The sequence below is a fragment of the Microtus pennsylvanicus genome, chromosome 20 (assembly GCF_037038515.1).
Source record: "Microtus pennsylvanicus isolate mMicPen1 chromosome 20, mMicPen1.hap1, whole genome shotgun sequence".
In the NCBI taxonomy this organism is placed as follows: Eukaryota; Metazoa; Chordata; class Mammalia; order Rodentia; family Cricetidae; genus Microtus; species Microtus pennsylvanicus.
The window spans coordinates 25,031,872-25,058,520 of record NC_134598.1 but is presented as its reverse complement, the minus strand read 5'-3'; the positions used below and the strand labels follow the sequence as shown (position 1 = coordinate 25,058,520).

At 36.6% G+C, this 26,649-nt stretch overlaps 1 protein-coding gene across 2 annotated transcripts in view; it reads left to right on the top strand.

Moving 5' to 3' along the window:
- The window catches only part of Cep290 (centrosomal protein 290), a 79,513-nt gene that overhangs the window by 13,438 nt on the left and 39,426 nt on the right, over window positions 1-26,649 (top strand). The window contains exons 12-28 of one of the 2 annotated variants that reach the window (XM_075954626.1): window positions 688-811; window positions 2,787-2,959; window positions 4,528-4,690; window positions 6,797-6,897; window positions 6,972-7,059; window positions 9,978-10,090; window positions 10,245-10,985; window positions 11,169-11,261; window positions 11,532-11,616; window positions 12,312-12,454; window positions 13,024-13,188; window positions 14,239-14,388; window positions 15,716-15,831; window positions 17,547-17,649; window positions 17,732-17,962; window positions 21,130-21,303; window positions 25,566-25,677. In XM_075954626.1, coding sequence (XP_075810741.1) covers window positions 688-811; window positions 2,787-2,959; window positions 4,528-4,690; window positions 6,797-6,897; window positions 6,972-7,059; window positions 9,978-10,090; window positions 10,245-10,985; window positions 11,169-11,261; window positions 11,532-11,616; window positions 12,312-12,454; window positions 13,024-13,188; window positions 14,239-14,388; window positions 15,716-15,831; window positions 17,547-17,649; window positions 17,732-17,962; window positions 21,130-21,303; window positions 25,566-25,677 — 2,875 coding nt within the window. The remainder of the gene's footprint in view (window positions 1-687; window positions 812-2,786; window positions 2,960-4,527; window positions 4,691-6,796; window positions 6,898-6,971; window positions 7,060-9,977; window positions 10,091-10,244; window positions 10,986-11,168; window positions 11,262-11,531; window positions 11,617-12,311; window positions 12,455-13,023; window positions 13,189-14,238; window positions 14,389-15,715; window positions 15,832-17,546; window positions 17,650-17,731; window positions 17,963-21,129; window positions 21,304-25,565; window positions 25,678-26,649) is intronic. The other variant, XM_075954625.1, reaches the window with a different exon arrangement.

The following is a 26,649-nucleotide window of genomic DNA, read 5'->3' as shown; positions in this document are numbered from 1 at the left end:
GCTAAATAAAGTAAACTAAGTGTGGTTATATTGTTAATGTGCTTCCTAAAGGTTTTGTTTTCAGGAAAACAAACTCAGAAAAACAACAAAAAATAAATAAATAAAAACCCTTTCCTTATGTGTATTCTTTCCAGTTAAAGCACTAAAGACAGAATAGAATTTGAGATGTATTTGATGAATGAGAACAACGAGGATGTTGTTTCTACATAAAGTGCGAAAGTCACAGAGAAAACAAACATTACAGTGGTAGAGATAAGACTCAGTGGATGATGAGAAAAATATGTAAGAAGTTATAAAAGTCACAAATATTAGGGAGTTCTGGAATACATTTTCCATCTTTATATATTAACATGATAACAGTGAACTACATGTTTGCAGTACAGTTGGAGGAATACTTAAGAAACATAGTTTGCTGGGTCTGGCGCCACCTTAGTGTTATACCTGACACCCCAGTTTAGTCCCTGGAACCAGTGTCATGAAAAAAGAGAACTGACCCTTAAAAGTTGTCACCTGACCTCCACACTCCTGCCTACAAACACACACACACACACAAAATAAATTAACTAATATAATAGAAATGTTTAAAAGAAACATAGTTTGGCCACAGGAAAATATATTCTCTTATTAGTTGAAAAAAACTATGTTCATAACAAGAAAGTTTATTTGATACTTCAAAATATTTTATAGGGAATCCAGGAACGAGACAGTCAAATTAAGATGCTTACTGAACAGGTAGAACAGTACACGAAAGAAATGGAAAAAAATACTTTTATTATTGAAGATTTGAAAAATGAGATCAAGAAAGACAAAGGTAATCTAATATTTTATAAGTATATGACTTCCATATATCATTGTGTTTCAAAAGACTTTATCAAAATAAAATTGATATGCTACTATTTTTTAAATTATAAATATTTTAATTTGTAAAATATTAATTATATCAGATTCCTAGTGTTTAAACTTGTAAGTAATGCATGCTTTTCTGTCATCTTTCTAATGCTGAAAATTACTTAGACACTAGTATTAGATAGATTGTACAGAAAGTTAAAATGGTCATATATGTACATGTTGTCAGTTATTTTCAGAAATCATTTTGTGTGTTGGCATTTGAAATAATTCTACAAAAATCTCTCATTCTATTCTTTGACTGTTATACTACATTGTCTATAACATCAAATCCTCCAAATTGAAGCCCTTGAGAGAAATACTAGTATATCTATAAAAGTACATGTGGTACTATACTGAGGTATAGCAGTTCAAATGGGCATACTTGTAATTGCTGAAGATAAAAAAGTAGGTGTGAAATACAGGTTGTATTATACAGTGAAGTGAGGGTCTCACTGGACAGGCAGGGAAGGAGTAAGCAGGGTGTATGATTGAACCAGTGGGAGCGTGTTCAAAACACTACCTGTTTAGGAGTCAGCAGACAACACTGAACAACAAAAAGTAGCCGAAAAAAGATCAAAGAGGATGCTAAAGGCCTGCTATTAAAAGTCTTTAGTTTATGGTGAAGACTTTGATTTTTATTTTGGGTAAAAGAGATGGGAATGATTTTGTCTCACCTAGACTGTGTCTGCTGTAGACAGTAGCGGTTAAAGGTAGGAAGCATGGAGAACTGTTTCCACACTATGGGAATGACCTCATAGACTGGGCGTTATGCAAACAGAGGTATTAACAAAGTCAGTTTTAGCTGTGTTTTGAAGGTGATAGAAGTTGGGTTAGTTAGGTGGAGGATTTGAGGGACACTCATTAGGACTTTGATCTGTATCTTGGAAAGGATGGTGAGAAGGGCAGGTTTAGAGATGATGAGGTAGTGTTTTGAACATGTTCAATTTGAGATGTTTATTAGGCTCCAGCTAAAGATGATAAACAGATACTTGTATATGGCTTCTCTTCTAAAGTTCTTAAAGCACAATGTAGGCTAAAGACTAAAGTTTGGCATACTTTATGGAATATCCATAATTCCATTTGAAGTTATGAGACTTGTCTAGGTCATCAGGCCAGGGCCTACAGCTTATGTAAAAATCGCAAAAGGAATCTCTGGGAATCCTTCCAATCTGGAGGCTGATGAGGTGAAATAGACTAAGAAGTAATGTGCAGAGAGATGGGGCACCGTAAGATTCTGAGTTCTGGCAGCCACATAAAATGTCACCTAGGAAAAACAAACTGTTCATTTCTGTGGTAGCTCAAGATAAACACTGAGATAATCATCAAGCTTAGTAATGCCCATGCTTGAATACAAAGCAAACAGAAAAAGAGAAAAAATGGAGGAAATCTTTTTAGTTGTTGTTGTTTGTTTTTTTTGGGGTGGGGGATAAAAGGTAAAAAAGAAAGTAGTAGGCTGAGGAGGAGAAAGGAAAGTTAGAAAAGTTTTTAAGTTTTGTAGACCAGTGGAAAGATTCCATTGGTGAAGTGGAGGAGAAAGAAGAGTTCTAGACCTTGAGGTTGGCCATTTGTCCAGCTGAAAATCTATTCTGTCAATGGTGGTCAAAAAATGTTGATTATTGTGACCATTAAACATCCTCTGTCTTAGTAATATGTCTCTTACACTCATTTTTATAATCCACATCCTTCTAGTTAGAGTAATTGTACTCACTTCTACTGTTTAGTTGGTTTTATTAATGAATAAAACAGTACTTGGTCCTTGGTTTCACAAATATATATTCCAACATGTAAGAATTTTTATGCCTTACATCTTCTGCCCCTATTTGGGAACAACTGACTAATAGGAAGGAATATTAATTCTTCAATTCAGTTCACTTGTGATTCTGTCTTCACGTGGTTAGGTACTTCAAGCTTTCATCAACAGACTCATTATATGAAGATTCACTCAAAAGTACAAAGTCTAGAAGAGAAAGCCAAAGAGGCTGAGCGAATAGCTGACCTGGCTGAGGCTGATGCCAGGGAGAAGGATAAAGACTTGGCTGAGGCTTTGAAGAGATTAAAAGATTATGAATCTGTAAGTATTTTCACCCTGTCCGCCAAAAAGCTTCAGATCACCCTGACATGGGCTCTGCTCTGTGGCTGGTATTGTGTTCCATACAGAAAGCATTCTATAGCTCTGTTGCTTTTAAACTATTCAAATTCTTGGGCATTTGTTTTATAGCATGGGGGTTGTTTCCAAACCTGTTTTTGTCTTTTGTAAAAAGTTTATTTTTATTATTTTTTCCTTTTATGTTTGATATTCTTATTATAGTATTTCTCCATCCACTCCCCTCTCTTCAACCCCCCACATGCCCCTTCTTATTCTCACTGCTTCCTTTTTCATTAATTGTTATTACATGTATATAAGTATATCTTCCTAAATATAATTTTATCAGCATGTATTACTGTTATGTGTTTCTTTGGTGTTGGATAACCAGTTGTGCTTTTTACTGGAGAAGACTATTTTTCCTACTCAGCGTTCGGTGATAGCCTGTAGTTCTTTGTGTAGGGTTGAGGCCTCGTGGGTTTTCTTCATCTACCTGGGCATATCTCTGGTCTTATGTAGGCAGGCGTGTTGATGAGACTTTATGGCATAACTTCTGACATTTAGTAGGATATACAATCTCCCTGATTATCTCACTCTTAAGATTGTGTTCCCTCTTTTGCAATGGCCCCCCAGCCTGACTGCCCTCTAAACTATGCATTTTGATTGGCTGTGGTTTTCAGTAATGGTCTCCTTCTTCATAGATACAGAGGATTGCACTTATTATAGGTATAGAACAGATGTTTCGATTGTTGTAAAGTGGTGCTGTGGCTTCTCCTGCAGTAACCCTGGCTTCACTCGCCCCAGCAGCTCCCCTCAGGGCTACTGTGCCATGCTGGTGCTGGTGGTTTATAAGCCACAGGAGTGCAGGTCTGCTAGTTGCTCCCAGCATTGTAAGCTTGCATGGTGCCTGGCACCACGAAGCCAGTCCTTAGGGAAGGGGCTTAAGAATCTGCTCCAGCCAGGGGTCTCTGGCGCTATTTCTGAAATGCATGGTGTCTGAGACTGTCCTACCTCTGGGGGACAGTCAAGGGCAACAGCAACAGGCTGTACGCTTTGAGAGTCTCTTAGAAACCTTGACCAGCAGCTCAAAAAGGTATTGGGGTTTCTGTTAGGTGGTCTTTGGCGTTTGGAGGGAGCGTTGTCAGCACAGCTGAGAAAAGCTTATTTGAACCATATATGTATGTTTATATACTCTGATCGGTATGCCTCATTTTATTTTTATGTTTTTATGTCTATACCTTTATGTGTATGTCTGTGTACTCAGCGTTTCGTATGTAATATTTTGAGTCACATTGCTGAAGTGTCAGATGTTCTTATTCTACCCTCTTTACTAGATTTGGTTTATTGATGCTTGGTAAAATACTCTATTAATATATTTTATAACTGATACATAAATATTGTTTATAAATCATTTTTATGTATCAGTTATAAAATATCTGCCATGTAAAATACAGGTGTGGGTAGGTTTACCCTTCAACTTCATATAAAAGTAAATTCATACATTTATTTGTTCAAATAAATTATGTTATATTTAAGTTAGATGGGGTATTTTTCAGGGTGTATATGGCTTAGAAGATGCTGTTATTGAAATAAAGAATTGTAAAGCCCAAATTAAAATAAGAGATGGAGAGATTGAAGTACTGACCAAGGAAATCAATAAACTTGAGATGAAGATCAATGATGTCCTTGATGAAAACGAAGCCCTTAGAGAACAGGCCGGTAAGCTCATTTCTGAGACATTTCTTTTTCCTATACCCTGCTTTTCAAGTCTTCTTTGTTACTTTTGTTCTGTTTATACTTTGGTAGGATCAGTGGCCCTTTCCCCAATCAGAATCCTCTCATTCCACACACATTGTTCCTTCTTCCACTGTGTGTTGCCTCTGGCATTATGATAGGTTTGTTTATTCCACACACAGTGTTCCTTCTTCCCCTGTGCATTGCCTCTGGCATTAGGATAGGTTTGTTTATTTACTTCTCAGTAGTTGAAGGGGACTTTTCCCCAAGTAAATATTTCTGTAGAAACACTTAAAAGTAGAGATACCCTGAGTGAAGTGGGTGAGGGACCTCACTGTGTTGGGATGGTTGGTAAGGAACATGGTTGGCCTGGTATGTCTTCAGTAATAACTGCTTATTGTAAGGTGAAAGTGCATTTTATTGTGCTAAATATGAGAAGTCAACTGTATTTCTACAAATAGGAAACATCTGTATGAATTGTTAGTTTAAAAACTGATTTTGTTTCAGATGAGGCCATATAGATGAGGCCATTTAAAAGTAATTTGCAAAGCCGGGCACTGGTGGCGCACGCCTTTAATCGCAGCACTCGGGAGGCAGAGGCAGGCGGATCTCTGAGTTCGAGACCAGCCTGGTCTACAGAGCTAGTTCCAGGACAGGCTCCAAAGCTGCAGAGAAACCCTGTCTCGAAAAACCAAAAAAAAAAAAAAGTAATTTGCAAACCTTCTAAAGACATAGAAATACAATTTAAACTGCATATGTTCTACCTGAGTATTTTAAGAGTTCCATTTAGTCTAAGGTGTAATTTACAAATGGAACTTTGGAATGTATGTACTTTTTAGAATAAGTGGTGAATCATTAATATTGCTGGTTTATATTGTAAGTTGTAACTAAGGTGCACAGTCTAGGGTGCTTCCTTACAATGAATAGTATAATTTAAATAAGATTTTATTCTACTCGCTAAATACCAATTAGTGATTTCTCAGAGTTAAACTCTAAAATCTATAAAATTGTGTATAAGAAAAATAAATCCAGGCAGTGGTGGCTCATACCTTTAATCCCAGCACTTGGGAAGCAGAGGCAGGTGGATCTCTGTGAGTTTCAGGACTGTCAAGGCTAAACAAACAGAAACTCTGTCTTGAAAAAAACAAAACAAAATAAAAAAAAATCAAAAAAAAGAAAATAAATACTTTATATGGATTATTTATTTGTGAATAAATAATCTAACTAGAATTTAGGATTATATTAGCTATTGAAGGTTTCTGATTAACTTGACCTGTCAGGTCACAGCTAGGAGCCTGGAAGTATGACTGAGTAACTTCTAACATATCTAGAAAGCTGCAACAAAAGCCAAGTTTTCTGCCTTTAGGAATTTAGCATTTTTTTAAATTATTTTTTTTCCCCTAGGGTTTCTCTGTGTAACCAATGGCTCTGGTTGTCCTGTAATTCTATCTGTACTTCTATAGGCCAGTCTGGCCCTGAACTCAAAGATCTGCCTGCTTTTGCCACCTGAGTGCTGGGGTTAAAGGCGTATATAAGCATTGCCTGGCTAGGGGTTTAGCTTTAATTATCAAAGTGTGGTTTGCAATTATTTTACATTGTCTTGATCCTGATTTTCACCTCAGGAGGTGAAATTAGGAGGCAAATTAGGAGACAAATTAGGAGACAGGTTAGCTGAAAGAATTAGACCAATAATAACATTATTAGTATTAATAAACATTGCAACCTGCCCAGCACTGCTCTAAGCATAATCTTATTATATTCTGGGCAAATTAAAATAATAAATAAACAAACAAATAATGTCATCTCTGTATCTAAGTTACAAGTTGAAAGTGAGAGTGGATCCAAGTTTACCTCCTGACTGGGTTCCCTATTGAATCGTAGCACCTTTGCATATGTGTTTGTCAGGGTTTTCTAATTAGTTAGCTTTAATGTGCTTTGTAGTTTAACTGTCTGGAAAATTCGTGCGTAAGAAATCTCCAGGTTTCAAGTGATACCGACTGCTGTATAATCCTAGTTACCCGATGTTCTATGAAGATTTTGCCACTGGTTTGCCAGTTGTTAAGTTTGTAATTATATTGCCTTCTATTTCAGGCCTTGAACCAAAGACAATGATTGATTTAACTGAATTTAGAAACAGTAAACGCTTAAAACAGCAGCAGTACAGAGCTGAAAACCAGATACTTTTGAAAGAGGCAAGTGGTGCTCAATTGACGGTTTTCTTGTCTGGATTAAGGGGAACTACTTACTAATAATGCATACTTTGCAGATTGAAAGTCTCGAGGAAGAACGACTTGATTTGAAAAGAAAAATTCGTCAAATGGCTCAAGAAAGAGGAAGAAGGAATGCAGCTTCAGGTATTCTCAGTCACTCTATACTTGTGAAAGTGTCATGCGGGGAGGACTCCCTGGACCTGGGGTGTGCTGGGTGTGGCAGTTGATTTTGCTCTGTTGTGCTCTGTTGCCCGGAATCTGGTCCAAGTAATAAGAGAAAATAGTATCCAGAAAAGGAGATAGCTAGGTATTAATTAGTGTGATCCTACCCTGAAACAGGTAAACAAAGCAACAACCAAGTTTAGGAATTATACACTTTTGACAAATTCAGGGTACAGACTGTTGATTTTTAGATAGCTCCACTTTGTTGTGGCTAAGCTTAAAACAGTAATTTTTATGTCAGTGTATGTCACCTTAGAATGGCACCTTGTTGTGAAAGTTGTAAATTGGAAGGTTATTTTTATTATTTACTTTAAATATTTTCACTGAACTTACATACATTTGTTTGTTTACCTTTTAGAAAGGCAATGCAGTTTTTGTAACATCCACTGAAGTTCATTTTTGAGGACCATGTAGAAAGTGTTTCTTTCTTTAAATTTTTTTTAAGTTTTATTTTTACTTTTGTATGTATTTCTCTGCTCTATGTGTGCCAATGCCCATGGAAGCCAGAAGAAGGCATTGGGTTCCCTGGAGATGGAGTTATAGGCAGTTGTGAGTTGCTTGGTGTGGGTACTGTGAACTAACTTTGGGTCCTTTGGAGAAGCATTACACACTTTTGTAAATTAAAATATTATTGTCTTATTTTCTCCTCCCATAACACTCCCGTGTTCCTCCCTCCATCTTGTGTGTGTGTGTCTGTGTGTGTGCAAATAAATATGTAAATGCAGCCTACTGATTCCACCTTGTGTTCTCTGACGTTGGTTTTTAGGGCTGACCACTCGACAGTGGTAAACTGGGTAGTGTCCTAATCTAAGGGAAAACTAATTCTTCCTCTCAGCAGTTTGTGATTTCCTATAGCTTTTCACGTAGTGGTAGCCCCGTGTGATTGATCATGGTCGTGTTGAGATGTTAACTGGTGTCTTGTTTAAGCAGCTGTCTTTTGTGATTTCCCTGTCACACACAGACGACTCAGTCTTTCAGCAGACTCCCTGGTCCTCTGACTCTTACCATGTTTCAGTCCTGCAATGTCCCATGAGCCTGCGGTATAAGGGCTATGTTACAGTTGCTCTCAGTTGGGAATGGACTCCCCATAGTCATTATTCTGTGTTTTCACTAGTTATGGCTTTTAGTAATGGTGTCCATCTGCTGCAAAGAGGTGTTTCTTTGATGAGAGAGTGAGAGATACATTCTTATCTGTGGGTGTAAAGATAGTTCTTTAGAATGCAGCTAGTAATTACACTGGTTTAGGAAAGTAACAGTAAATACATTCTTCTCTAAGGCATATGAACTCAGTAGCTGCTGCGGGTTGGCAAGACAGTCTCACTGTGCTGTTTCTGGCTGCCCTGGTACTTTCTATATAGACCAGGCTGGCTTTGAACTCACAGAGATCCTGCTATCTCTGGCCCAGAGTGCTGTGATTAAAGGCATATGTCATCACATCAGCTCAGTATGTGCTCTGAACTACTCAGCCATCTCTTGATCCCCATCCAACCCCCCATTTTGTCTTTTTTTTTATGTGACCCTAGTTTATTAGTTTAGAGATGTGAAAATCCATAATAAATCAGTAAGTAACTAGTTTGCTTCTTTCCCATACTCCCCTGCATCCATGTTCATACAGGCAATCCTAATTAAATTTAGAAGTCATGAGAACAATAGACATGGAAACAGGACAGGGATTTTCTGAGAATAAGGGGTTCAAAGACTGTGGAAAGGGCAGAAGAGATGGTAATGGGTGAATATGACCAAAATACAATTTAAAATATATGAAATTATCAAAATCAATACAATTTAAAGGATCCATAGATACAGTTCAGCAGCTAAGAGCGCTGACTCCTAGAGGACCTGGTTCAGTTCCCATCACACACATGATGGCTCACAACCGTCTGTAATTTCAGTCTTCGGGGATTTGTAGAACAAATAATAAACACCCAGAGAAAGAAACCAGAAAAGCAAAGCAGCCAAGCCACTGGAGAAGTCTTACCTCTACCAACCAAGCCTGGGCAACCACAGACTAAGCAGACTAAGCAGCTAGAGCCTCTCTCTCCCCCCGTTTTATATTCTTTAGTGCTGAGATTAAAGGTGTAAGACTCCCTAGAACTGGAATTAAAGGTTTGACACATCACCACCTGGATTTGTTTCTGTATTGATCTTGTGTAGCCCATGGTGGCCTTGAACTAACAGAGTTCCAACCTGCCTCTGTCTCCCAAATCCTGGAATTCAAGGTGTGTGCCACCACTGCCTGACCCTAGTGGCTTAGCTTTGCCCTTCTGATCTTTAGGCAAGTTCTGTTTATTGAAACATAAATAAAATATCATTATAGGGATTTAACGCCTTCTATCTTCTGCAGGCATCAGTCACACTTGTGATTCACAGACACCCATGCACATAAAGTAACAATATAAAGACATATAAAATTGCAAATATCTTTGTAAGAACCCCATTGGAAGACTGAGACCTCAGCCCTCTATTAGCACACTTGCCTGGCATGCACACAGCCTACACAAAGTCACTTCCTAGCATCGCAAAAAATAAAGTCAAATAGAAATATTAAAATAAATGTATGGCTTTTAATTGATTTTCTTTATATGCTTAAATAGTTCTACAACTTATTATTGGATACTTTAAAATTAGCATAAAAATGATAAAGAAGGTACATTCAAGTCAGTCTCATTTTATTGATAACTTATTAAAAATAAACAAGATTAGAGAGTTATATTGGCTACATGTTGATCTAGGATTTTAGAAACATTGGACCTTTTGCTTGAATTAAAACTTTATTCTTGCATTAGATTAAAGGAGAGTGATTTTTGTGTTGGTTTCTTATTTGTTAATTCATATTGTAGGATTAACCATGGAGGACTCGAACCTAACTGAAAAGTTTTCTCAGGAAGATAAAATAGGAGAAAGACAACTAAACTTTATGAGCCTCAAAAGCATGAATGAAACACAATCAAAGGTAAACAGTATTGCTTTGACAACAAGAATAAGGGACAAGGCTAGCAGTGCATTTTTTCTTCACTTAATCTCATTTAGCTCTTCTGCTCTTTTTAGCTGTTAAATAACTTGGTATCTCTGGATGGATTAACGAGACATATTTACTTTGAACACAGATTAAGAGTTCAGCTACAGTAGAGCTGCTGCCTAGGAGACCATCTTTCGGTATTCTGCAATCAGATCAGAATGAGACAGAGGAGAATATGATCGTACAATCATTGTCGAGAATGCTGCCTGCAATTCATCCTAGCGTAGAAAGTGGAGTGCATCCTATGGTCTCTTTAACTAGAGGTTCCTCATTTTTGCAAATGAAAGACGATACTACAGCTCCAGAAGCTATTACAATAAGGGAGATTTTTAAAGCACCATGTCTGCAGTCTGTGAGAAATCTAGAATCGTTAGTCAGCGCCCTCAGTAAAGAGAGCAATGAAGAGATAAGTGATTGCCTATGCTCTCTTTCCGAGGAGTGTGTGAAGAAAGTGTCAGGAAGCCAGCAAGCTCTAGAAAAAAACATATTCTTACAGAAAAGCAGTTCATCATTTCAAGCATCACCAAGAGCTTCAGAATTAATGCAGAAATTATCACATGGGCAAAAGTCCGCAGTATTTTGTCAACAATCGTATGACCATGATGTGGAAAAAGTAACATCAGAAGATGAACAGGTCCATTATGAAGTGAAGTGTGCTGAGCTCAGTGTAAAAGACGAGAAAAGACAGAGTGAATCATCCTCACAGACTGAGATGTTGAGAAGTGCAGATCCTGTGCCTGTTACCGCACAGCCCAAGTCATCTCAGCTAGATCCCCTTGAAAATGTTATAGAACAGCTACAGAAAGAGCTAGTATTCCTTAGATTGCAGGTGAGCTTTCTTCATGCAATTTGTCTTATTTTCTTACCAGAGTTCTAGATAAGATTTCTTTTTATCTGCACATTAAAACTCATTTATAATAACAGATCTGTACTTTAAAATAAAAACTAAAATAATTACAGTATATTTGCTTTGAACTTGTTGACTTGCCTAATATATTAAATGTTTCTTTAGAATGCAAGTATAGCACAGGATTTATCGATCCAAGAAGAACAGAGTAGAAATGCAGAAATAGAACCTGACCGTCAGAGAAGCCAGGCAGAACAGGTAGTGTAAAGACAGGCCGTGCAGGGCAACAGCAGTTGATACTAGGACAGGAACTGCTGCTATCCCCCGCCTCCTGCCAGCCACGGGGAGAGCGGGAGGAAGAGGTGGTCACATCTCTGGTTTTATCCTGGGGCCTGCATTTTTATAATTGCTCTGTCTCTGTAGCCTCTTTTCTGATGTGCTAAACTTGAATTTATAAAGCATTGTTTTAACCTGACACCTATTTATTACTGTGATATTTTATGAAACATGTTTATTCTCTTTGTTCAGAATGAGTTTCTTTCAAGAGAACTAATTGAGAAGGAAAGAGACTTAGAAAGAAGTAGGACGGTAATTGCTAAATTTCAGAATAAATGTAAGTCACTATTATCTCTTCCTTTTCTATACCTAATTTCTCTGCACTAAAATGTAAACTTTAATACTTTATTATTTATTTATGTGTTTATTTATTTATTTTCTTTTCGATTTTGCGAGGCAAGGTTTCTCTGTAGCTTTAGAGCCCTGTCCTGGAACTAGCTCTTGCAGATCAGGCTGGCCTAGAACTCACAGAGATCTGCCTGCCTCTGCCTCCTGAGTGCTGGGATTAAAGACATTTGCTCCCACTGCCCAGATAATTAGTTATTTTTTAATCTCTAATTGTCTTTATAATCTTAGCTTAGTCCCTGTTACATAGCTTTGTGGTTTACATAGGCATTTTTATTGTTATAGAATGTTAAAGTTCCATATTTTTATAAAAGTACATCACATATTTTATATGCTTAAGTGAAAGTGAAGTTATAAAAATGTAAGGATTTTAATTTAACAGAGCTATGCCACATGTGTGCCTGTGCATGTTTGCCTGTGTGTTTGTGTGTGTGTGTGTGTGTGTGTATGCATATGACTAAGATAAGCATGGTGTTTAAGTCAACTGTTCTTGTTCCATTTATAGTTGGATTTTTTATTTACATTTTTGTCCTCCAATTTTTTTTATCTGAAATATCTATCATGTACATGGAAAATGTAAGTTGTAAGAACAATATATTTATTCATTGTGAAAAAATATAATTACAGTAAAAGAATTAGTTGAAGAAAATAAGCAACTTGAAGAAGGCATGAAAGAAATTTTGCAAGCTATTAAGGACATGCAGAAGGACCCTGATGTGAAAGGAGGTGAAACTTCTCTAATCATCCCAAGTCTGGAAAGACTGGTTAATGTAAGTTACGTGTGATGATAATGTCTGTCTGCAGCCAGTCCTTTTCTAGGGATTTCTGCTTCTGATGCTGTGATAAAATACTGAGATAAAAAGCACCTTAAGAAATAGGATGTATTATACATTTCAGGTACAGCCTGTTATGGCAGGAAAGTGTCAGCGGCAGGTACCAGAGCAGCTAATCACAGTGCATTCCCAGACTGGCAGAACTAACTCTTCTACTTTCTAGATGCTGAAGTGAGGAAGTGAAGATGTGAGAAACCCAGTATTTGCCCAGCTAACAAGAAACTGCCTCTTATATGAATGCTGATCATCTTATTACTGTCTGGCTATTTTCTGCTTTACTAATAGATTGATATTTACTTAATGTTATTTATTATAATGAAGTAATCAGTAACATAAGCTAAACTTAAATTTTATAAATATTACTATATATATAAATTTAAATAGCAGTCTTATTAGACATGCCAGTGAACGTAGGAAGTTGATTAAATTATTGAAAGACATATTTTTCTTGTCTCTGATTTTACTGTTTTCCATTTCATTTATAATATGTAATATAAATATACTAGGCTATAGAATCAAAGAATGCAGAAGGAATCTTTGATGCCAGTTTGCATTTGAAAGCCCAAGTTGATCAACTTACAGGAAGGAATGAAGAATTAAGGCAAGAACTCAGGGAATCTCGGAAAGAGGCTATAAATTATTCACAGCAGTTGGTAAAAGCAAACTTAAAGGTGAGACTTTTATTAAATACAAGAAAATATTAAAGCTATGACTGTCTGTTTTAATAGGAAACTTTTGTTTTTTTTTGTTTTTGTTTTTGTTTATCCTGGCTGTCCTAGAACTTGCTTTGTAGACCAAGCTGATCTTGAACTCACAGACTTCCATCTGCCTCTGCCTCCTGAGTGCTGGCATTAAAGGTATGTGCCACCACCACTCTAACTAGGAAACTTTTTTTTAAAAAAAAACTTTTTTGAAAGGAAAATGTCCTTTGAGTTCTTTCAACCCTAAACCACCTTTTTTTTTTTTGGAAATTTGAAAATGTTATTTATTTATTCTTTGATAATTTCTTATAGTGTATTTTGACCATATCCCATCCATGCTTGATCGGTTTAGATCCTGTCTAACAACCATACTTCATGTTCTTTCTCCCTCTTAAAACAACAACTAAAAACAAACAACAAAAACCTCAGACTGATTTGTGGTAGCCAGCTACCTACTCCTGAGCATGGCACCTGGCCAGGAGTATGGTGGTTATACTCCGTGTTGACCTACTGAAGAAACGGGTTTCTTCCTCTCTGGGCAGTTTTACAGATGCCTGCTTAGCTAAGGCTGGGACTTGGTGAGCACATCATTTCCTCTGTGCTGTTATTTGTCAGGCTCGATCTTGTGCAGATATTGTGTGTGCTGTCTCCATATGGGCATCTGCTCTGCTGGGACTGGAGATGCTATTTCCATGGAGTCATCCACAACCTCTGGTCCCCAGCATCTTTCTGCCCCTCTTCCGCATATATCCTTGAGCCCTATTTATGCTGAGCATCCTGATGTCTCTCATAAAGATTCCTTATGAAGCTATGTGGGAAAGTAAGTTTCTTTACTATATAAGAGAACATTAAAAACTCTAATCTTGTATTAGGGATTTCTAAGTAAAAAAATTAAAGTTTTATTAATTCTTGTCAAGTTCTTCCTGACCATTTAAAAAGATGCTCAGTGGAGAAAGCTGAAGAATAACTTCCTGCCTGGTCACTTTCCTAGTGTGATTATCATTCCTGGGTTGTTTCCAGATTGATCATCTGGAGAAAGAGACTGATCTTCTCCGCCAGTCTGCAGGAGCCAATGTAGTTTACAGAGGTGTAGACTTGCCTGATGGGATAGCACCGTCTAGTGCCCATATCATCAATTCCCAGAATGAATACTTAATACATCTTTTGCAGGTACTGGTAATCTCTGTAGTAATGGCAGATGTATTTGGTAGTATGTTTCTTAATTTAGTCTATGAATTCCTGTGAGTTCTCAGAGTAAACAGGTATGCTATTAGTAGATTGTGAGTCGGCTGGACTAATATAAGGGAAGTTTATTCTGTTTACCTACATGTAAAGCATGTTCATGTCTCTTTTTGATCTGTGTTAGTCATTTGAAATCTATAAAGACATGAAGAATTATAAGCAAATGCCATAAAGTAGCATCGTTTTGTGTTTATTGCTGGTTAGAAAAGCAAGACAAGGAAAGGGCAAAGCTTCTCAATGCCCTTAGTAGACTGTCTCTTTTTGTGCTAATCACAGAAAAGCTTGCAAGTAAACCTGACCCTCACCATTTCTTTCCTGTGTAAATGTTGGTCCACTGCAAATTAGGAAGGGTGCTCTATTTCATCACTTGCCCTGTAATTGTACTTAAAAAACCTACTCAAAACAAAAATACATTTCTAATTATAAGCAGCATTTCTTCTCACTGCTAGCTTATCTATTAGTGTGATACTTGAGTTATAATCATCAAATTTTGGTTTTGTATTTATATATATTACTCTTTATTTGAATTTGTATGATACAGGAGTCATGTAAGGGTAACTTAACAACATATCAAAACATTCCTTTAAAATTCATCTTATATCACTACTTTTAAATTCATGGCATTATTAATGATTCATTTTTGTACATTAGAGGGACATCGTCAACAAATAATGGCAACGTGATATACTTGATCTAAGATTTCTTTTTTAATAAAAAAGCGGAGGCCTAGCAAAATGACGCTGTGGGTACAGGCACTGGTGCCGGCCCCGACAGCCTCTGTTTGTCTTCAGTCGCTGCACCATGTATTGGAAGGAGAGAACAGATGCCCTAAGTTATCCTCTGGCCTCCAGACTGCATCGTGCACTCACCTGCATGCAAATGAGTGCTTTAATTAATTCACAGTTTCCCCATGTTTAAAAGACATAGAAAGGCTAATTTTAGTCAAGGCACAAAAATGTCTGCTGACCAAAGAATATGTCGCTAAATAATAGGAGTTGAGTGTTTGACTGTTCTGTTTGATAAATGTTTATGCTCAAGGTGAATACTGTATCAGATAGATGTGTGCTTACTGCAGCTACCACATTTGAAAAGAATAATTTTGCTTGTTTTATAGGACTTTTATGTGTATTACCTTGTTCTTTGTATCTTATGTTAAAATGTTTGAAATATGGAGTTTTTATAATATTTTTGAAATGTGAATCTGTATCCTTTAAATTCAAAATGTAGTGTAATGCTATTTAAACTTAATTTTTAGGACCTAGACAATAAAGAAAAGAAGTTAAAACATTTAGAAGATTCTCTTGAAGATTATAACAGAAAATTTGCAGTAATTCGTCATCAACAAAGTTTATTATATAAAGAATATCTAAGGTATCTATGTTTTGAAACTTTATAAATTTAGTTGGATATTGTACTGATTTTTAGTCACAAAGAAAAGACTGATCCCCTCCACATAACTGTTGTCAAAAATGTATTTAAATGTGCTTCTGAATTAGTTCAGTGATCTCAACCCTCTTCATGTCTGGGATTGACAGAGACGAACCAGACTTCAGCCCTAGGTAGATGTGAGACACTGAGCTAGTTGTTTTTCCTTTACTGTGTGTGTCTTAGCTGCTTGTAAAAATCTATGATAACACTTTTTTTTTTAACACCAATAGGGTTGTCATGCAGTTAAGTGAATAATTACAAGAAAATGTTCAAGTTACTGCATAGCACAAGTATACACTATAGATAGTTGCTGTTGTTAGCAGTACGCATCCTGTGACCTTTACACAACCATGTTCTTAGGGACGACCATGCCTCCCCTTACCTCTCACCTCATCACGACGACCGTATTCTTAGGAGGAAGCAGGCTTCATAGCCAAAGGTGATTCTGAACGCCTATGGTAGCATCTGATTGACAGGGAACCCAGAGGTAGTTAGAGGATGGATCAATTTATATGCAGTTTTGTTAGCTACTATCGTTATAAAATATTTCTAGACGTTCATAGACCAGAGAGTCATGTTGATTGAAGAAGAGTAACATGTTTTTCCATGTTTTGACACATATCTAATCAAAATTAAGTCATATGTTGAAATCAAAACCATTTAGAGGCAAAGGTAATTATGCCACTCAAATTCGCTCATGCCAAGCATAAATTAACAGTTGTGTGACTTTTCAGTTAGCAAAAATGACTTATATACTTGTAAAACTGGTTCATCTAGATTTATTTTAATTGAAAAGTAAATCTGTATTTGTTTTATGCTATATGCACAAGATATTTAGAATGCAAATATTAGAAATCACTAGATTTGGAGAAAAATGATTTTCTCTTTACCATTGGGTATCAAATGCAAATAGCTTTTGGATAGAGTTGGGACCCTCTGTCCACTTTATGAAGTTTTCTCCAAATCCAGTGATTTCTAATATTTGCATTCAAAATTTTTTTTGTATATTCATTGCTCATATTTAACTTGAGCCAGAATTTTGAGTTTTTCAGAATTTGTTTAGCGCATTAACTATATTTATATTCTTAATCTTTTTCTCTATACAGTCTTTGTTTATAAATCCTATATTCTTAGTAGTAATTCAGTTAAAGTTATATATACATACACACACATATATATATATAAAATAAAAATACATATATATATGCTTTTACCAAATCAACTTAATCCGGTACGTGCTCTGCAAAGTTAGGTTTTATGCCATTTAGTTACGAAACCTTTAATGCTAAAGTGAAGTTTCAAAGAACCCTTTTCAAATGAATTTTTAAACCTTGGAGTTTTTTTTTTCTATTTAATTTTTATTGACAAAATATTGTAGACTTTTATGTTTCAAGTCTGGATGAAGATTGAGGTATTATGTTGCAAATATATTAAAGAGATAGGGCAAATAAAGATGGAAATAACTTGATAAAATTGCTACCACTTTTAATTTACTAAAACATTGAGTGAAAATGTAACATCTTGTAATTTGAATGTTTGGTAGTGTGTCTTTCATTCTGAGAATATTTAAAGCTTCCATAATCTAAATTTATCCCTTTTGCAGTTAAAAAAATTATTCTATTTATTATCTTTTTCATTGTTATTGCATGATATTATAGTGAAAAGGAGACATGGAAAACAGAGTTTGAGACAACAAAAGAGGAGAAGAGGAAGCTTGAGGACCAAGTCCAGCAGGATGCTGTGAAAGTGAAGGAGTATAATGTAAGCCTGAGTCGGGATGTTACTCTGCCAGGCTCCCGAGGACAGCTGGTTCACTTAGTAACGCTAGTGTGCTTCTCTGCAGAATCTGCTCAGTGCTCTTCAGATGGATTCAAATGAGATGAAGAAAATGCTTTCGGAAAACAGTAGGAAAATCACCGTTTTGCAAGTGAATGAGAAGTCCCTCATACGGCAGTATACAACCCTGGTGGAAATGGAGCGGCAGCTTAGGAAAGAAAACGGGAAGCACAAGAATGACTTAGTGTCAATGGAAGCTGAAGTTACTGAAAAAATTGGAAGTTTGCAAAGATTTAAGGTATTTCTGAAAAATTTTTTTGGGGGCAGCATAGGAATTTTTCAGGTCTACAATCAGTGAGACTCTTGCACACCATCAACAGGATTAGTGGTTCGTGATTACTGACATTTCTGTAATTACTTTATCCATTTTTTGTAGACTACTAAAATTGTAGACATAAATATTTTTAGCATATATCTCTACCATAGAAAGTTTTGTTTGCATAATTGTAATAATGTTATTTTGCTGAAAAATTGACAGTATTTCCCTAACTTTCCCACTGTGCTGACTATATTTAATCCTTTTTAGGTCTAGGCTTTGATCATGAATAGTGCATGTATTAAATTTGACAGTTGCATGTCCTGACCCTGAAGACAGTGACCTGTTTCACTGTGTTTTGCTCTTCTCTTTGAAGAATATTTGATTGACCTACTTTTTTTTGATTTTACTAAGTTTAACTCTGAGACCTTGGTTTGATTCAATTTAAACAGTTTTAGCAAGAATACATCTTAAATAATCATCTATGTTATGTCATTCTAAAAGATAGCATATCTGTCTGAATGGTGTTTTGTGGGGAATTACATCATTTTTGATTGGTATCTATATTTTTAAGTGGTTAACTGGTAAGATTTAGCATGTTATAAATAAAGGATCCTTTGCTATTTTTCCTAATAATTTTCACATTCATGATTGCCTGATATGGGCGTTCATGGTTTTCTCATATTATTAATGCTGTTACGTTCTTTTGAAAGTAGAGACCTTTTTGTCGTTGGCCGGGGTATCGGCCTCTTGGAGTATATTTCCCACTGTGAAGACAGGATGAGAACTAGAAGGGCAGGATGTGTGTGCTCTGTTTCCGGGCAGATTTGTCTGTTTTCTCGTGAGATTCTTCATCTTTGGGTATCATGATAGATTCACATACTTCTAAGCATTAGCCACATTTTACTCAGTTGATAATTCTAAATTTTGTTTATGAGAAAGCTTTTTACAATGTCTCTTAGGTTTTATTTATTTATTTATTTATTTAAAGCATGGATCCATTAGTTTTTGAACCAAACTTGATTTGTTTTCTGGCATAAAGAAATTTTCTGGACCTAACTTACACACTACTTCTGCTTGGATACAAAGTAATCCAGTTCTTTAAGGAACCCTGTTTCTTTTTAGAGGGCAAACTATTTACATGCCAAAACTGATTATATGATGACGTCATTGCTACTTGTCTCGTTCCTTGGAAGATATAGGGAATATAGCATATAACTTTAGAATATGAGTGCATGCTGTTATTTCCAATCCAAACTTAACATTACTAGGTAATTATGCCACTATATTTTATTCCCTAAACTCATTTAACTTTGTAATGTTATTTTCTTCATTGTTTTGCATAGAAAACTAAAATATTAATTATTCTATCAGATATCATCACATATTAAAAATAATAGCATCTGTAACACTTCTTAGTATATGCTAAAATTTCTTTGCAGTTGTAATTTTCCTCGGAATCTGTCCTATTTAGCATTGTTGGCAAAAAATAACATATTCTAGTAACCTGAAAGAATTCCATCATCTTTTAATTTTCTTTTTGCTTTCAATATTAGGATTTTTCAAACTGAATTAGAATATATAAACCGTGTTTTAAAAGATTTAGTAAGAAATGTCTTGCTGCTGCCCCTGTCCTACTATCCAGGTAACAGAATACTTTCCAGGTAGTGTTTCTGCAACAGAAACAGAACCTGGGAGTGATTACCCTTCCACTCTGTCTGTACCTTCACCTGAGAGCTGTTTCTGTTTGGACATGAATTAAGGAAAATTTGAGACTTAGGAATGTTCTTGTTTTTATTTTTGTGGCTTTAAGAAAATTGGACTCTTGGGTTTTACCAATGTAGATAGTGCTGAAAATGAGAGCTGGAGTGAGTGCCCTGCCATCCTCCCTCTTTCTTCAAACATCGTTTCTGCTTTATGTTCTATAATAGGAAATAAGAAAGGAGAATGTTTTCAAGGAAACAAAACGTATTTCCTTGCTTTTTATTCAGCCTGCTTCACAAAATGAAACCAAATCCCTAGAATATAGTAGAATAGTATATGTTTATTTACATGAAAGACACTGTTGCAGTTAGAGCAGAAGCTCACTATACTCAGGAATGCATTATGACTACAGCGTCTTCATCAGTCTGGTTATTTATTGCACCGCTTGCCTCCGTCATGTCGCTGTACTTTTTTATGTACCTTTGGCTGGTCATAGAGCATCTTACTGGGTAGAACTGAGAGTCCCTGTACCTTGTTTGTTTTAATAAAACCACTTTAGTGCCTCCGATTAATGACTTTTCATTAGAATGGTAGGACATTATGTGGCTTCTCTTCTTAGGGCCGTAAAAATACCTAGTAAACTTAGAAATAGGAAAAGTTTGTTTTGGTTCAGAAATTGGGAGGTTTGAAAATATGGTCTCACTACCTTTGGCCTGTGGTGGTACAAGTATATCATAGTAAGACTGGGCAATAGAGGCCTTCTTACTCATAGGTAATTATAATAAAAAGGAAAAGAGAGCACGAAGGGACAGAGGCCCCATCATCCTTGTGAAAGCACACTCCAGGTGACCTGGGCTTCCCCCGGCCCCCACATCTTAGTCCTTTCCGTTCCCTAGCAGCACCCTGCTACAGAATACGCTTTGACCATGTGTCTCTGGAGGAAGAATATTCTGTATTAGATTATAGCAAATAAGAAATAAGTAACAAATTCTTATTGCTACTATTTAGACTATTTTTATTACTCAATAATAGGAACCAAAAATAAGTTTGTGTGATTTTTAAGAAAGCAGGCAAGCATAGCTAAAATGTAAAGGTTTCCTTATTTCATACTAATTTTGTCATTTAAAATGTCAAATGTTTGGTTGACTTTAATCTTCTAAAGTTTAGAATAGGCAGGCATCCAAAGGTTATTTCTGAATTGTTTATTTTACTTTCTCAAATTAATTATATTTCAATTTACTGTGACAGCTTGTAAAAGGATTCATTTAAGTTGCTAATTAAAACTTTCCAAATATTATTTCCTATATGAAAGAATAACATGAGAAATATATTTTTCAAATGGCTTTAAAATCCATTTTGCTTTCAGTTGAATCATCTTTCTTAAAAATAACTAATGCTTTACCAGAAAAAGTATGCAAATTTAACTGTGTATTCTTTTTTTTCAGGAAATGGCTACCTTCAAAATTGCAGCTCTCCAGAAAGTTGTAGATAATAGTGTCTCTTTGTCTGAACTTGAACTTGCCAATAAGCAATACAATGAACTAACTACTAAGTACAGGGACATACTGCAGAAAGATAACATGCTTGTTCAGAGGACAACTAACCTAGAGCACCTGGAGGTGAGTGTGTATGATCTTTGAACCCTGTTATTCTAGCCACTTTACTTTGAGGGTATCCTGGGGCTGTAAGACTTTTACCGATTTCTAGTGATTAAAGTTGGTTTCTATTTATGTAACTGTGGTGGAGATATGATCATGTGTATAACCTAGTTGTGGTTTGTTCTGGATATCAGTACGTATTTCTATATGTAGCATACAGTGTATTTATAATTGTCAATAACTTAAAGGTGACTTTATCTAGGGCATCCTCTTATGTGTCTTATATGACTTAGATGATGCCACACACCACGGCCCCTGTCTGCGCTGTGTGTGCTAGACCCCAGTTCGTGAACTTCAGGCAAGGGGCTGGAGGTTGAGAATAGACATGCAGAGACAGACTGACACACAGACCTTCCAACACTGGTACCAAAAAGCCCTCTTTAGTAGCACCATGGAGGCTTAAATACCCTGCAGTCAATGGCCAACAGGTGAAAATCCCATCCTCTGATCCTCTAGGCAAAGAACAGCTTTTAGTCACTTCCATTAGAAGGCTCTAGACAGGGAAGAGCAGCTGAAGGCCAGGACTTAATTGGTCCCAACAGTCAAACTTCTTTCTTGGCACACATGGAATTAAAAGGAGACATGCTATTAAATACCTATTCTTCTCTTTTCTTGCCTTGATCTCAGAGTCCTCAAATTTGGTTTCTTATGATGAATTTGTTTCACTGTGAATGCATTATTAATAGCAATTCATAGATATTGGATGAGCGTTCCAAATCTCCATTTTCTCATGTTTTAGAAATACTGAAAACTGGGGTGGGGATGAAGGAGATGGCTCTGGGTGTAAAAGGTCTTCCTGACAGGTAATTTGGATCTGTGGAACACGTATGTTTTAGTTTCTTTTGTGTGATGAATCACCTAGCAAAATCAACTTTAAAAAGAAGGATTTCTCTGACTCCCAGTTCACGGTAGAGTCTGTCATGGTAGGGAAATCCACATAGCAGGAGCACGTAGTGTGAAGCACTTTGTCACATCGTGTCCTCAATCAAGGCATGGGTGAATGCACGCTTCCTTCTTCTTAGCTTGCTCTCTCCATCTTATATCGTTGTCTCTCCCACTAAGGGAAGTGATCCACAGTCAAGATGCGTTTTCCTCCATTAGTTGATATAATTAAGGTAATCCCCCACAGGGGCCATCCCCCTGCTGATTATAGATTCTGTCAAGTTGACAACTATTATATTACATCATGAAAAAAAAAACCAGTATGGACCCATAATAGCATCACTCCTACAGCCACAGGGAGACAGAGAGAGGGAAATGACCTTGTCTGGAAGCCTGTGGCCAACTAGTCAGAATTATACAACACAGAGGCAGAAAGAATGAGGAAATGCCCTGCTTTTGTCAGAGTGAATGGCAAGAACAAACTTCCAGAAGTTGTTCCTAGATCTCAACACATATATTCCATTACATGTGTGCCTATACACACACATCACACACAGAGACTATAGTGCTGGAAGGTCATAAGTTTCATTTGTGTATATAGTCCTGACTTCATTATTCTGCTTTTTAATCTTTATTTCCTCGGTGGAGAGAGTGTGTGTGTGTGTTTGTGTGTGTGTGTGTCTGTGTGTGTCTGTGTGTGTTTGCATGTGGATGACATTCTCTAGCTTGAATGTATGTGTGTATGTGCATCACGCACTTGCTGTGCCTTCAGAGACCAGAAGAGGTTATTGGATCCTCTGTAACTGGAGTTACTGACAGTTACAGAAGAGGTTATTGGATCCTCTGTAACTGGAGTTACCAGTTACAGTCCGCGCTCTTTCCTCCCAGCTCTCTACATTTCCCACATTTATCATTCTCTGGAGAAATAAAGGTCCAGGCATCCACAGGCTTCTCAGTAGAAGTAGAGGTGTATGTCTTTAAGATCCTCTACAGGCATGGAATAGGAAATAATTTGGGGAGCTCAGAATGTCATACTTACATAGGGGAATACACTGAGTAAATGAAACATTATGTCTCTGATGACTTATGCAAAATAGCTTGAGTCATTATGTGTTAATACTACCTAGAAATAATCTAGTCCATTTACTTTTTACTGTTTTTGCTGAAGACCAGAGATAACATGTTACTGCTTAAAGATCATTCTATTTAGATGTGGTAATAATTTCCTTTCCCCATTCTCCATGTCCTTGTTCTATGTCTCCGGTATTAGCAAAGCTCTCAAGAAATCTGCAGTTAGCTGCCAGTGAGCTGTTTCTTTCCTTATTTTGTCTTGCTAATACTCAAAACTCAGGCAAGAACTGAACGTCTCAGCTCCATCACTAGTCTTCAATAAACAGATTTTTAAATTTTATTTGCTATTGTTATTATTTTTGTGTGTGTCTGTGTGTGTTTACATGTGTGTTTAGGTAAGATAATTTTTAGGAGTCAGTTCATGGTAGGTTCTGGGGATGGAACACAGATTGTCAGACTTGCACAATAAGAACTTTTGCTTGTTGAGGCATATTGTTTGCCTTCAGTGACTTTTAGCTTAATTCTTCCGTTTTCCCAAAGAACATTTTTAAATTGTTCTTCAAAATTGGTGTTTGTATATGAGATATGGATTTACCTAGGCTGGGGGAAAGCACAGTACCAGAGTGCCTGCTGCCCGCTGAGGACTTGAGTGCAGATCCCAGCTTTCGTGGTCGGTCAGGTTTCCACAGCTGCCCAGGACTTGGGAGTTAGAAACAGTTGGACCCTGAGGCCAGCATCAGCCTAGACTATCTACAGATCCTGTCTCAGACAGAGAGGCAAATGATCCAGAGAGTGAGAGTGAGCACGGATCCCCAGTCGTTCCCTTTGTCTCCTCTTCTGTCTGTGATTCGTTTATAATTTTAACATTATCATCACATCTTTTATGCTCTTCTATTGCTGATGGCACTATCTGGTTTTTCTCTTCACCTTGTTTTGTTGCAGCCATTACACACATTGCCATCTCCAGTCGTAAGCCCTTCTTGCTGCCTCTAAAATGATAGCTGCGCATACTCACTCCCATGATTAGAATCACTTGATTGGCAAAAAGTCTAATTCTCTCTCTGTTTACCTTTTGATAGTTCTTGCTCTAAGGCAGTGATTCTAAGCCTCTGGTTTGCTACTGGCATCAAACCACCCTTTCACAGGGGTGACCTGTGACATTGGAAAACACAGATGTCTACACTCATAACAGCAGCAAACTACAGCTATGGAGTAGCAACGAAAATAACTCTATGGTCGGTGGTCAACACGAAGGTCTCAGCATTAGGGAGGCTGAGAACCACTGCTTTAAAGCAAGACAAGAGTTTAAAAGCTCAAAGGAGGAAAATGGGGCTGAACTAGGAAAAGATTCGGTGTTTGAAGACCTAAGCAACAGTAAGCAAAAGTAGGAGCCTTGGAATTTAGATTTTGGAATTTAGGGCATATGAATACGTCTCAATGAAGGATTATCAATGTTGGGTTGGCCTCTGGGCATGTTTGTGGGGGGATTGTTTTAACTAACATTATCAATATGAAAATACATAGCCCACTGTGGAGGGGTTTCTGCTCTGTGTAAGAGTGGAGAAGTCAAGCTGAGTACCAGCAAGCAATCATACATGCACTTACTTGTGTTCCTGACCAGATGTGATAGGACTAGCTGTTTGAAGTTCCTGCCTTGAATTCCCTTAACGGTAGATGGAAACCTGGGATTATACCCCTTCAATAAGCTAACCCCTAAATTGTTTTTGTGATAGGCCGTTTTACCACAGCAACAAGAAGAACTAGCAAAGGAGATTCTACCACACTCACATACACACAGACCATAAATGGAGAAGCCCGTGGAATGTGGGATTTGCGCTTTTTGTTTTTACTGTTAACACCTAGCACCTGTCACAGATGATGTACTAGGGATGTGCGCCTGAGTGCTTGTGTGAATGAGGCAAATGAGCAGTAGTTTGTGAAAGTTATGAAGCCCCTCAGTGTTCCATATTGGTTAAAATGAATAGGTGTCTTTAGTGGCAAAGGCTAATACATGGAAGTTTAGAGCCAGGTGTATTATATGCTAGAGTTTATTATTTGTGTGTGTGTTGTGTGAGAAATTATAATTTGTAAAAAAAATATTTTTGAATTTGGTTAATTTCAGTATGATTTTTATCTGCATCTTTTAAAAATAAATCTTAAAAATTTCAATTAAAAATTGTTAGTGTTAAGAAATAATGCATAAGGTCGAAGCTGTGTGCTATGTGATACCCTTGCACTGTCGCCATCTGTAACGTCTGTCCCTTATTCAGTGTGAAAATGCATCTTTGAAAGAACAAATGGACGCCATAAGTAAAGAGCTGGAGATTACGAAGGAGAAGCTGCACACCATTGAACAAGCCTGGGAACAAGAAACTAAATTAGGTAAGTTAAGAGGACCTGGTGATCCGTGCCTAAGAGCAATTGTTTGTACTGAAAATTCCTTTTCTGTAGTGAAATATGGGCAAAACTATATCCTGGTGCTTGGTGTAGACGTCTCACGTGAGTTTTTTTCCTAGTAAAATCATATATTAATTTGTTATTAAACACTAGTTATTTTTTAATTATTTTAGCAATAAAAACCTAGTGATAATTTTGAAATATGTGTTTTTTGAGTGCAATGTTTATGTCTTGTATATTATTTGATACCTTTAAATGAAAAGTTCACCACAATATATCAAAGAAAATTTGAGAATTTTTATTGCAGTAATATATTGTTATATTTTTATGTACTTTAAATAATAACCATTATTTGTTATATAGAAATTCAAAATATTTCTATATTTTAATCATTTATTTTATAAAAATTCATGCAATATCCTGTTATTTGAGTGCTTATGTTTAAAGTGTTAATTTTTTTATTTTGCTATTATTTAGAATGATACAAAGATTACCTTCATTTATATCTGATTTACCATATTAGTTTTTTTAAATTTTTTAATGCTATTCCTTTTTTGTTTGGTTGGTTGGTCAGTTGGTTGGTTGATTTTTAGAGACAAGGTTTCTTTGTAGCTTTGGTGCCTGTCCTAGAACTAGCTCTTATAGACCAGGCTGGCCTTGAACTCACAGAGATCCACCTGCCTCTGCCTCCCAAGTGCTGGGATTAAAGCCGTGTGCCACCACCGCAATATGATAGTATTTGCTATTATGTGTGTACAAGGCCAAACATAGTGCTTATGATTTGAGATTATACATGTAAAATTTCTTAATCATATAACTTCAGATTTTACTTTTGAGCATGGTGTTTGATAATGGTAAAAATCATGCCATTGCACTTACATGTCCAAAGTGACACTGTTATCCTGTATTGCCCAGTGCAGTTAGCATTCTTCTTATAGCAAGTGGTTCATTTCCAAC